Source organism: Anser brachyrhynchus (assembly GCF_964034855.1).
Source record: "Anser brachyrhynchus genome assembly, chromosome: 1".
Taxonomy (NCBI): Eukaryota; Metazoa; Chordata; class Aves; order Anseriformes; family Anatidae; genus Anser; species Anser brachyrhynchus.
The window spans coordinates 79,676,996-79,690,641 of NC_137694.1; the positions used below are offsets into that span (position 1 = coordinate 79,676,996).

Consider the following 13,646-nt stretch of genomic DNA (forward strand, 5'->3'; position numbering starts at 1 on the left):
AAGGAAAGGAAAGGAAAGGAAAGGAAAGGAAAGGAAAGGAAAGGAAAGGAAAGGAAAGGAAAGGAAAGGAAAGGAAAGGAAAGGAAAGGAAAGGAAAGGAAAGGAAAGGAAAGGAAAGGAAAGGAAAGGAAAGGAAAGGAAAGGAAAGGAAAAACCACCACAACTTGTCTGGTGAAAGAATCATTTCCCTTCCCAAGTCTAGACCACGATATCACTTAAGCACTTTTTAAAAAATTTTGGCTGCACTTTTAGTGTCTAACTGGACTTCACTCCATTTTTTTTTTCACAAATCTTGACCTTGCCCACTTAAGTTGAAAACCATGTGTCCCTCCGTCTCAGTGTGCACAGTGAGAAGGTCAAGGCATTAGCGGTGTTTCAGGGGTAGGTGCCATGTCAGCAAGGGTAGAGTCAGACAGTTGTGGCAGTGGTAGTCCTTGTTACAGGGCCATGGTTGTTAAAAGGGCAAAGAAGCGAAACGTCTTGGCTCAAGTAGCAGGTCAGGTGTTGGTAAGTGTGCTGAATGTGCACCACGGCACAACTTGATGGTCACACTGCCCAGCATGGCCATGGTTGTTCCTCTGTCAGGTAGACAGGTGCTCCCCTCACCATGTACTGACGTATGTGCAAAGGACAAAGGGATTTTAAGGGGCTAAAGGATGCTGGCATTTCGGGTGCTGAGCCTCCCATGGTAGGCTGTATCATGGAGCTGCCAAAATGGACCTCTGGTTTTATGATGGGATGCTGTTTTAGGTGCCACCCTGCTCCCAAGAATAGCACAGAGGACAACAACAGCAGCATGGGCAGGTTTGTAGGACCTCCATCAGCCAGGTGCCACCTCCTGCTTTCCCAAATATTGCCTTTCCCCTTTAGGAAATCTGGAACCATAGAATGGCATCTGTCAAGCCGTAGGCACTCGAGAGTAAGCACCCATCAGAATAACTTACTGTCAAAAACAGGTACAAATTCATTTCATCCCACTTTGTGCCATATGCTGCTGTCAAAACTTCATGAACTGTTTAGGCAGCATGTTGGGACATTTTGACTATGAGCACGACTATTTTTTTCATAGCTTTGTGTCATCAGTGCTTATAATTGGGTATTTTACTGAATTTGCTTTGGTATCTAAACAGATAAACCTGCAGGAAGTGAACATAAGCAGGAAAGGTGGGCATGTGCCAAACCTCTGGATTTACATCTCCCCATATAGGAAGTCCTCTCTGAACTGGAAGTTGCTTAGTGAGTGGTACCTGTCATTGCAGTACTGCACTACATTGTTCAGGAACCACCTTTTTCTTCTAGCTTAATACTGGTATTTTAAAGATGGGGTGATTTTTTTTTCCTGTGATTGTGTGAAAATCTTGAATTTTGGAGTGGACTGTAAAGCTGAACCTAAATCCTTTTGTTTTCCTCCTCGAGCATACCTGTTTTGTTCTCCTGACAACAAAATTAAATAGCACAACCTTTGCTACAATAAGTGGGAAACAGAACACAGTATAGGTAAAGAACACATTTGCTGTTTTTATTGGTGCCTTGCAGGGCAATAATACTGAAAAAGGGGAATGCAAAAGAAACAAAAACAAAAAACGAAAAACAAAAACAAAAACAAAAACCCAGGATGGTGGCAACCCACATTGTATTTTTTTTAAAGAGTACATCAACTCCTGTTTTTTTTATTTATTGTGGCATGAATGATAACATAAAACCAAAACATGAAAATATACAACTTATATTACACTATGTGTTATGAACAAAATATAAATCTATAACTCTATGTTATATTTACATAATTTTTTCTTTTATTAAATTTCAAGTGAGATGGTAGGTTGCACATACTTTGTTTTAAGCTCCAGGCATTTGATTGTCTCTATTTCTTTTCTATTTTCATTTCACTTGTAAAATCCAAAATGTTAGAAGGAGTAAGAGCTTTAGAGCCAATGGAGCTATATAAATACTGTTTCAGCAAACCAGTGACAAAAACACTGGGGAGTAGAGAAATCAGTCAGTAGAAAAAAATGAACTTGACATGTTCTTCAATCTGGGAAACTGACAAGTTAAGATAAAGTTGAAAAAATGTAAATATAAACCAAGCTAAACATCCAGCCCATGCCCTGTGAATTGAGGATACACTTGAATCCACATTCAGTGAATTACACACATTTCTTTGCAAAACTGAAGATATGATTCTACCAAGAAGTGGGCAGACAAAAATACTTCCTATCTGATAAATCATGCCCTTAAACGCACAAGATATTATATAGTTGCCATTCATTCTAGCAGATGAATTCTTGCTAAGTAAGGTCTACGTTTCCACAGAGTATAATTATTTTTGATGTTACAAATGTGATGTCAGAGGCTTCTTCGGGGACAATAACAGCTCATCTCTTTGGATTAAAAAGAAAAAACTCTGAAAATGTGCTGTAAAAAGGTTAAAGACAATTTACTTTCTAAAAAATGATTTAATTAAAGAGAGAGTCTACTGCAGTAACCAAATCTTTGAAATAATGTCTTCGAAGAAATAATTTCTTCCATATGCATTCGTAATAAGAGGATTTGGTTACAAAACTAATTAAATGCTATAATAATAGCTAGTGTTCTTTTCTGGGGGCCTGATTAATACAGCGGAACGGTTAAATAAAGATGTTAAATGCACTTAAAAATCCTATTTTACTAATATAAGGCATGAATAAATTGAAAAAGGATATACGCTGTGTTATTTAGTTGAGCTTAGAAGCAAGTGCCTCAGTTTTTATTTTTTATTTTTTCCTCTTTTCCCCTTTTCCCCACTGCTGGTATTGTTGTTTTGTAAGCTCCTGAGCCGCAGCTCCCCTTCCCCGAGGAGGAGGTGGCACGTCGGCCCGCGGCAGCTCCCACACCGGCACCTCGCCCGCCAGGCTCCCAGGGCAGGGGGAGCCAGGCCTAGCTCGGTGGTAGGGCCTCCATGCGCTTGTAGGTTAATACAACCCTAATCTCTTCTAACCTGGTTTGCCTACATGATCTAGGGCAGAGAACCCAGGAAAAAAAAAAAAAAAAAAGACTTTTTTTTTTTTTTTAATAAATATATGTTTGGCCTTGTTTCGTTTTTCTGAGAAATGAAAGAGGGACAAATAGGGCCTCATCTTCAAACCTGGTCTTCTACTGCCGAAGGATTTATGGGCGCTCTTGCTTTGATCCAGCAAAACCTTAGCACAGGCACAAGTGTTTTGCTGGTTTGGGACTCTAGAGCCTTTTTTTTCTTTTTTCTTTTTCCTTTTTTTTTTTTCTTTTTTTTTTTTTTTTCCTATTTCATCATTGCTGCATCAGTTTCAGCATCCAGATGCAGGAGGCAGATAGTTTGCTGTAGCTACCCATTCCAATAGCCTGACCAAACCCTAGGCTCTAGTGCAGTCTCTCAGATGGAAATGTGCAGGTAACAAACACAGCGTTCATCGGAGCCTTAGCTCAGGCGAACACGGTAAGTGATGAGGGCAGAGCTCAGTCCTGCTGCCCTCTGGCATGGGACGGACCCTGCCGACTGGGATGGGGCCACCTCGAGAGCATCTCCAGAGCATCTCCTGCAGCCCTGATGTAGTACAGGGCTGAAATTCGGTCCTGTTGAAGTCAAGGAGCCTTTTCTCCATCGACTTCACCGAGGCCGGCTTTCCAGCCCACATGTCCAAGACTTGCTCCAATCATGCCTGCTGCAGTGGCACCTACCTGGAGCTAAAACAAAGTATTCTGGTAGCCCAACATTACACAATTAAACCAGAGAGTCTCTATAACGTGGTGGAAATCAAGCATACAGCAAATGTGAGGTGAACCCACAAGAGTCAGAAGTAATTTGTTCACAAAGACAGGGAACAAATTTAAAAGTTAAAAAAAAAAAAAAGGGAGCAAATATCTGTTTTCACATTGTACATAATAATGATATAAAAACAATTGCCTATTTTTTTTCCTTCTTATCCAAACAGAGTGCTTCAAAAAAATTGGCTCTAGATGACTGGTGTAATTAAATAACTAAAATAAGTGATGAGAGAGCAGAAGTTAATTAAGATTGAAAACAACACTCCCATTAATTCACTCCATCATAATAAACATCAGAAATTGACATGGCTGGGGCCAAAATTAAAATAACAGAAAGAGGAATGATGTGAGCAGAAGAAGAAGCAATTTGTTTTCATATGTATATATATATATTTATATATATATAAAAAGGCAAGGTGGGGAGGGGTACCCATTTTAAATAGCCTAACAGCTTCATTTGCTGCACTGCCAAATTAGAACAGAATAAAATAAAGTTAAAAAAGGAAGGAGGGAATAAAATAAATTATACATAATTTACTAATCTGGGAACAGCTGACCATTATTATTATTATTATAATTACCATTACAACACTAGCAAGAAGAGGCAGTTCAACTGAAAAAAAAAAAAAAGGCAAAACAAAAAAACACAGTCATAAAATACAAACAAAAAGAACCCTCTCTGACATGGAGGATATGATCAGCTACTCCAAGCATAACTTCAGAGCAAATCTTCTGAGAGAGAGAAAATAGAAAAGAATTTTTGTGAGGCAGAGGTGGACATCAAAAAGGGAAAACAAGGAGAAAAATAAAACAGATGTTGCAGGGTAAAACTAACACACGTCCAAACCGCTCACCAGATTACTGTCCTAACTCTTCAATGGCATTTTCTTGTTTGCTTTGCACAAGGTCTGCAGAGGTCAAGTTACACTTCAAGTGGTATTCCAGCAGGCAAAGGAAGACCCCACGTCCTTCCCAGCCCCTCCTGCTACCTGCCCTTTCCACCCGGCACCTAGACTTAAATGGCTGATTACTCTGAGGTCTAAATTTGCCTGATTAAGGAACCATTTGCAAAATCAGTGTTGCCAAGTACTGAAGACCATGTTTCTGGTGAACCTTTGGGCTGGGATCTGGCTGGCACAAAGATACACAGGGCTATCTTCACAAGTTAAAGTGAATGCTTGCAATGAGTCTCTCTAGGAGCAGGAATTTTCCAGTGAGCCACACAAAGGTGGCACCCTCGGTTAGAAAACTGATTCAGAGGAAGGCTTTTTTTCTCTGTACGATCCTAAGACTTTCCTTCTCAAGGCAGAGAGGATCTACTGGACAGCTGCTGCTTGAAATGAGAGGTAGTTGTTTTGGTTGGTTGGTTTAGATCTAATGCTTCTGTCTTGCTACATGAACCTGGGTCCTTTCTTTCTAGCGGAATATCAGAGTGAGGAGATGAAAGGAGACTCCGTGATTCACTTGTATTTATATTCTTTTTCTGAAATATAGTGTAACATTCAGTTACCTTATTGAGATTACAGTAGGCTAACTTCTGCTCAGCATTACGCTTGTGTAAATCTGCCTCCCTCATCCTGGTAGCTGTTACCCAATGAAGGCAAAGCTGCACAAGCAATGTATCTAAGGGCTCTAGAACAACACTGGAAGTATTACAGCCCAGGAGACAACTTCTCTACCTGTGAGAGGCAGCAGCAAGAGAAACTTAGCACTGCAAAGGCTGGGGTTCTTACATGCCTTTTCTGAATATGAAAAGTTCTTCATAGCTATTAGTCTTCCTTCCTAAACAAACATCCTACTGATAAAAATGGATTTCTGCAAGTGCAAAGGAGAAAAAATGCCAGTTAAAAAAATAAACACAACAACTGCCTTTTGAATTGGAAATCAGTGCTCAACAACCCCGTAGGTACAAGTTCATTAAAACTGGACATCACAGTAACCTAATTATGCTCAGCGAGGAGTTAACATTTCCAGCTGCCTGTCCTGTGCTGAACAACTCCTGTTTTGGACAATCCTTTTTTTATGTTCTATATGCTGCCACTTGAAGTGTAAATGAAAAGCAAAGGCTCCTTACAGACCAAGTCCTTTGGAGGGTGCAGGATTTCATTTCGGAACATGCTTTTTGCTCACAATAGTCCAATATTATTCTTATTAGTACCATAAACACGCACACATGAAAATCCAAGATCATAAAATATTTTTTTCTCTAAATTTCTTATCTCTCTCTCTCTCTCTCTCTCTCTCTCTTTTTTCACCTGAGAATGGCACCTACAGTTTCCTTTGAAAACCAAAACCAAAACCAAAAATATATGTCTAATCTCACCAGCTGCTGGTATATCAGGTTCTTCAAGGGATTGTCTAAGATACAACACTGTCCTAACTTGAGACAGAGCAGGAAGCAAAAGGAAACCAAGAAAAACAAAAACAGAGACCAACCAAAAAAAAGCAATTGGACTAGTTCAGCGCTGTAGTACAAATTTGGCACTTGCTCAAAGACTCAGTATGGTGTGCAACTGATGAAGAGAAGTCCTCTCTTGAAAGGAAATAATTGCTTGTTGGGGTTAACAGAAACAGGCTCCCCACTTCCTTCCTTGCCAGCCATGCATGCCTGCACACTCACACACACACACGCTTCTGACCCAGACGTGCCAGGGAGGAAGAGGAGGAGACAGAAGGGGAAAAGGAATTTTGTCTTTTTTTCTTTCCTGTCAGGTGCATTACCAAAAAAAAAAATTATTTCTCTTTAAACTGTAGCACAAAACAACAAAACACATTCACAAGCCACTTGTTGGCACTGTGTACCTGAGTGAGAATTTCTAGAACATTGTAGAACAAACAGCCATAAAGTTTATTTGAAAAAAAAATAATAATAATAAAAGGTCGACGGGTAAGACTTCAGTGCTTGGGTATAGCAGCTGAATTACTGGCATTATTTTACCCATAGCTTATATCATTCTGTTGTTGTTGTCGTCGTTGTCTTTGTTTCCTTTCTTCTGAGCCTTTTTTCTTCTGATGCAGGCTGATGTCTATTAGTCAGCTGATGTCCCAACTAGTTAAGACTAACAGTTAAAGTAACAGTCAGTGTATGAGAAAGTTAATGTGCTTGGCCACTGGCAAGGATAAACCAGATGGGGCTTTATTTATTTTTTCTTTTCTCCTTGAAGTCCTGTAGGTCACATGATATTTGGACCCTGATCAGTTGGCTTGCCCCGCGATGTGATTTTCACTGTCACTGCCATAGTCAACATCAGGGTCATCCTCTTCCTCATCATACTCATCGTAGATTTCTCCATTGACATCCTCGGTCTGCATCTCTTCCTTGATGTGAGGCTCCTCGCCTTTGATGCCGTAAGTGCTCTGGATGACGGGCATCCCAGGCTCCGGACTGCTGGAGACGCTCGAGTGCTCAGAGGGCAGGTGTGGGGAAGGCATTCCTGCCATGGCGATGGCTCCTGGGTAAACTACGCCCGCGGTGGCAATGGGAATCTGTGCTTGTTGCCTGCCGTGGAGAAAAAGTAAAAGAACATTGGAATACTGGAAGGAGCAGAGGGTCCTAAGTATGATAGCAAGCCCATAGCACATGCTCTTGGGGATGCAGAGGGAGCTCCTGGTTGGCCCATGCATGACAACCCTTCTATCAGGATTCCAGATTCAGCAACTGATGCTCTTGAAATGAACAGCAAGCCCAAACCAACTTCACTGCTAAAGAAACACAACCTTTGTAAACATCTGTAGCTGTACCTGAACTACACAGCTTCAGCTTGCCTACCTGTGATGCAACTTTACTGAGTCAACTGAGTCCCCTAAGCTGCCAGACAAAAGCAAGCACCCTTTCAATTGTGGCCCAATTTACAAAAACTTGTATTCTGAAAATCCTCATCTTAGCTAATCATAGTAAGACAATGACAGCACTAGAAATAAAAGTAACACATTGCCAACAGGAGAAATGAAGTGAGGGCTAGGTAGTTCGCACTGGAAAGGGGAGGTGCTGTAGGGAAGTACCAGTGGGTCAGCAGAAAGCCAAGGTCTCACTGATGAGGCAGTGTTTGCTCCACACTTACTCAGAGACCTGGCCATTGTTAGGGAGATGGACAGTGGGTTTTCTGGGGCCAACATGGGCTTACAGGATGATCACTAAGGGCCTCCCACTGGAAGGTGATAGTTTCCAGTGAGTGGCACTTGTGAAAAGCAGAACCTTTGAAGCAGGGTGGATCAAAATTGGGAAAAGCCAGACTTAAAACAGAAGCATGTATTATTTAAACATAAATAAAAAGCAAGCAAGCTACATGAGCATTTCAGAAAATTCTCTATAGGATGCCTTTATACAGCGTCTAAGCCTCGGAAACCTGTCTGCAATAATGAAAGACGAATTATTCCAGGCCATAGAAATTCCCTTTGCATAAGAACACTAGCTGCGTTATACCAGCGTTTATTTCCCTGAGAAGCTTCAGGGACCCAACAAGCCTATAGGTTTAAAATTCATGCTCCTTTTGTTTCCTTGCTGCATGAAGTAATTCCATTGCAGTAATACTCTTCAGTACATGCTGCACATTGTAATGTCATCAGCGGTGTGTCCATCTGCACTGAAAAGCCTTGCCACAGGAGACAGGGCAGAGTCTCTTGAGATGAACATTCGTAATTAAGAATGAAACCCTCCCCTGTTCCCCTGCCTGGCTGTGCCCTGACTGTACAGTAAGCCCTGCACAGTACAGTGATCCTGAAAGACCTTTCTCTGCCAAATAGTTTTACATTTGTTTGGAATTGCTAGCTGCATTTTCAGATACTTCCTGCCTGCCATTCGAGCGAGGCCACTGTCAGTACAATCATTATTTCCTTGTTTCTGAAACAAGTATAAGTTGTCTCAGCTGAAGACATAACTCTTAAAGTAGGGAGCAGGTCTAATTTGCATTTTATTCTTAATTCAAAGGAAGGCTTTGTTTTTCTGGAGTCAGCATTTCCGTAACAAGATTCAGCACACTTAAATTGCTTTTAATATTTAACAATAGAATACTTTGCACTTAAATGGTGCTTTTCAGAGTCCTTTCCAAATATTAAATAATTTAAGAATAGTATTTTTCCACTTCTATATAATGTCCACTCCAGAGGATGAGGTGAGCTTACCATATAACCATTAAAGATGAGGACAGTAAGACCTAAAAGCATTAAGTACAAGAGTTGAAAAAAATGCCCAATCCTTCCCACTCTCAGGCTTTCAGGCAGGTTTTCAGTATGTCCAGGCAGCTGGCACAACGAGAGCTCTTAGAAAACCCCATCATTTACTTTGGTGCCTGAGCAGGAGCTGGATTTGTGTTTGAAAGTTTAGCCCTACATGACCTGTGCAAGGTGATGCAGCAGATGGGGAACCAAAACCAGGAATGCAACTGCAGAGTGCTGGGACTCCCAGCATCAAACACTGACCCCACTGCGGTCACTGGCCATTTTGTCAGTAACTTCTGTGAAGATTTCACCCCAGGTTCTGTGCTCTGATGCCCCTGTGCAAATTATCTCCAGAAATGTCTTGATTTCAATGTCAGCCTTGTTTGGAAAGCTAAATAATATACAGAGCGTTACAAGGTTAATTTTTTTCCCATGATGAAGCATGCATGTTAACCAGATAAGCAGTGTTTTGGGGGCTCTGTTGTCACCTATTCTTTTTCCAGAAGGCCCCCCCTCCTCTTTTTTTAATCTCTTGATGCCGAATGTTGGCTGACTTCCCTGTGTTTGTTTCAGTGCTTACCATTGGGATCACTGGACCTGCCAGCACCACAGGGTTAAGCAGCTCAAATTTCTCTGTTGAGCAGCTTATTACAACAGTGCACACTGTAGCTGTTTAAAACACAGTCTGATGACACTTAACAGTTGCTGGACAGATATTCTCTCCTTTATTGCTACTTCTAGCTGTTAACTAAAGAGATGTGCAGCTCAATTCAGTTAATATTAAAATGATTCCAAATTCAGTCTGAGATGAAACAGAACACAAATTCCATTATTTCTGAGGCTTGATTCTGTTGCCATTTTTGCTTTTTATTTATTTTTTTTTAAGACGAATGTGTGGATTTTAATTTTCTGGAGTGAATATAGAAATACTGCAGAATATTTGATTACTTCTGATCATTTCGATCTGCAGTAATCAAAACCAAGTAGAATTTCCAGAGAGAAAAGACATGTGAGTTTTCCAGGCAGATTTTAGTTTAATCATATCAAGCTGATCTATTAAGAGTTTACTTGAAATTTACTTGAAATTTATACTCAACACAAAGCATTTAGCTTAGTGAATTGGAAGACACTCCCTAATATGACAAATGCCATCATGATGAACCATGGAGACAACTTCATGCCTGATATTCAAGTCCATATTCCAGCTCAAGTTCAATATGTTCAGACCACTTGCAATAGATCATACTGAATGCAAACTAGTATTTTTGGCTTTTGGACTAATAGACACTACCATAGATCCATTCAGATACACTCTCTGAGGTCCCATAATAAAGTAGTACTTACAAGACTTTATTAGAAGATTTAGATTTCATTGGAAAATCTTAAGTTTTTTTTTCTTCTTTTGCATGATCAGAGTGGAAAGAAGACAGTTGGCTGAAACTGTAAGATGAACGTACAGCAGAGCCAACAAAAAATCCCTAGCTGCCTAACTTCCTCCTGGAACACATTGTTTTAAAGTATAAGCTTCACATTCTGTTAGCAATATATAATGTTCTTGCCAATAAAATATAACATTTACCACAGTGAATTAAGAATTCTCCCTGAAATATATTTTTTTTTTGCTGAAATGAGTGTTAGTTTTTAAAGGTCCCATACCCAACATTAAAATACTGCCTCATCTCCTGGCGTCTGTTGCGCATTATAGCCTTGTACTCGCCAATGCGTAATTTTTTGCCATCTACAAGGCAGGTACGCTTCGGCCTTGGCTTGTATTTGTAGTCTGGGTATTTCTCCAGGTGCTGTTTGCTGAGTCGGGCCTGTTCCTCGTAGTATGGCTGCTTCTCTAGGTTTGTCATAGCTTTCCAGCGAGATCCTGTCACAAAAAAAAAAAAAAAAAAAAAAAGAACGAACAAGAAATGAGGTTCTACTCATCCACAAGCACTAAAAGACAGAGAAGCAAGTAGGTCACTTGGAACAAGATACTGACAGTCATATCGCTTTGGGCCGGGAATCTGTCATAGCTTCTAGACAAGGGTCAGGTCTTGTTTGCATTTCACTGGTAAACCTCTTGAGTATGGCCATGAGGCAGACAGAGATAATACTCAAAGCTTTCACTCACTATTTTACTGAAACTTTTCTAAATGGTGATGTTTTTCAGATGATCAATAAGAGTAACATCCTGATAACGAGCAGACGCTGACACTTTTGAGAAAACTAGGCAGTGTAGTTTAGTGGAATAGTCAGAGAACCCTCAGGTACATCAAGCCTACTCTGCTGAGACCTTCCTTTGGCCATGGTCTTGTTTTCACCTCCTCTTCTAGAGGAGGCAGCAATCCCAGTTGCTGTGATCCAATTGCTGTGTTTCACCATAGCTGGATCAGGAATAAACTCTGGATATGCACATGTCTACAGCTTAGTCTTTCATTACAAATAACTTATCTTTCTAGTTGCCAGGTTCACGAAAAGAAGAACATGAATTGATCATAGATGGTACGCTGCTGGGTACAGGAGCCTGCAAAGATCCTGAAGCAATGCCTCTAACAGCTATAAGCTATCCCATGTGTCTCAGTGGGGTGTTAACTCCAAGACCAAGTCCTGGTGAGCACTGCCAGCTCCATCTTAACAAAGAAATTAGTATGTGTCATGAAGGGAAGAGCACTGGGATACCGGCACACCTCTCCATGGAGCTGCAGTATAGCTTGATTGCCAGGCTGTTTTCTGACATTCTTCCTATGCTAATGTGGATATTTGAGGTAGGAAAATAAAGAAGACTTCATTTATTTTTTTTCAAATACCTCCTGAAATTTATAAACTAATATTGTTTAAATGATATAGCATGGAAGCAGAAAGTAAAGTTTCTTGAGTTAGTTATCCTATTTTATTTTTCCATGGACTATAGAAATGCTTCAGGGTACGATACATTTCAAAAGCACGGGAATGGTCCAAGCTGTGAAACATGTGGCCTAGAAGGAAAACTTTATTGGAAAATAGTCCATTTTCCCATTGGGAGAAAAAAAAAAAAGTTTGAACAGTTTCTCAATTTAATTGGCCCATAATGTCATATGTCATACTTGACTTCCTCTTTTTCTTCATTTTTTATGGTTATTCATGCTGTACTTAGCTCATGCTATTACTCAGGCCGGTCTTAGCTCACTGTGTACCCAAGACTTTCACCACAGAGAACAGAGTTATCCCTTCCTGGGCAAGAAAATAGTTTCGTTCCCTCCAGAAAGGCCCCTTCTGATTATTGACACCATTTTCCCCAGTGCTCTTTGAATCTTTAGTCCAAGCTGTAGTTTGGGCTTCTGGTGCAAAGGGTTACCCAACTTGGCCTCACAATGACAGACAAGTGATTGGAAATCATGGTGTCCTTACTCAGAGGTGCAACAATGGACATCCTTTTTTATAGCAAACACTGCTGTGGAGTCAAAAACATCATTTTTTTCACATATAAGATGGAGAAATCCTCCAACTAGTTCTGGAATGGGAGACAGTTCAATGTTTCTGCTAATTGTTATTAGCTTAGGCGCAGCATCGTATCAGCATGAATGGATTGTTTCTAAGATTTGATCTGAAACTCCTGCGTGGTACTTCATATGCCAAACAGACTTGGTAGCTCAGCACAAGCATCCCTGACATGGCTCTGTGTTAAGACAGGGTAGCAAAACTCTGCCTACAGAATCGTGGTCAGCAGCTTTGTCTCCTGCAGGGAAATTATCCCATGTTTTTTCTGGCAAAGGGAGTGACTAGAAAAAGTGACACCAACTTCCCACTTGTAGTGCCTCCAAGATTTCAGGCTAAATGACATAGTGATAAACATGTGGAGACTGCCAAGACACTGAACACCTACTAATGCTGACTTAGTGTGCAAGATGGAAACATAGATAGGGCTTGTGTTGAATGATGTCAAAAATTCAGGGTAAAGCTTATACAGCTCTCACAGGAAGATGCAGGTCTACTTCCAAATTCTACTTCTTAGACAACAGCACATTGGCTTTTTAGCGTACGAAGAAAATAATGAAATTTAGTCTAAATCTAGAGTCCTCTAACCACAAACAAGCTGTAGTCCTGGTGGCTTAAAAAAACACTCCAGCCCCATTTCCTACTGATGAAACAGTTTTTATTTATGAATAGCAAAGCTGAAAACCTCACTGACTTTAAACAAATCTTGACATTTGTTTTACATGCTGTGAAGGGATCTGCAGCTCAGGAACTGAGTAATAGTCACGTATGTTCTGAGACGAACACACAGAAAGGTAGAAATTGAAATCAGTTTTTGCAAAATTTTCATGAAAATGTTCTGTCTCAACACAATACCTCTTCCACTGTGCTTTCTTGCTGCAATCCTACAGGAAGACCTAAACAGGCAGATTCCCACCCCCTCATGTGAAAAGATCTGTAAATAGTAGATGCAGTTAGGCAAACACATAAGTCTTTGCAGGATCAGGGCCATAAAAACTGAAATTTTGATGCATAATATTTGTACATGCACTTACACATACAATATTTATACATAAACGTCATTCGTTATGTTTTTCCTTCCTAAGCTGTAAACTCAATGCAACAAAAATCCTGGCAGTCTCACCTCTCTTCCTAGCAAATTTTTAATAGCTGCCTTCTGCAGTGATACCTACTCTTACTATGACATTATTGTTTTTGCAAAATACACTAAATATAATTTACTAGTATGTTTTGAAGTATCATAAATA

The 13,646-nt window shown here is 40.3% G+C and overlaps 1 protein-coding gene across 16 annotated transcripts in view; it reads right to left on the reverse strand.

Annotated features, from left to right (window-relative positions):
* Positions 1–1,494: 1,494 nt before the first annotated feature.
* Positions 1,495–13,646, reverse strand: part of SOX5 (SRY-box transcription factor 5) — a 297,930-nt gene continuing 285,778 nt past the window's right edge. For all 16 annotated transcript variants that reach the window (XM_080561930.1, XM_080561933.1, XM_080561931.1 and 13 more), the window contains 2 exons: positions 10,594–10,810; positions 1,495–7,279 (listed from right to left, as the gene is read on the reverse strand). In XM_080561930.1, the coding sequence (XP_080418056.1) occupies positions 6,976–7,279; positions 10,594–10,810 (521 nt within the window). In that variant the 3' untranslated portion in view covers positions 1,495–6,975. The remainder of the gene's footprint in view (positions 7,280–10,593; positions 10,811–13,646) is intronic.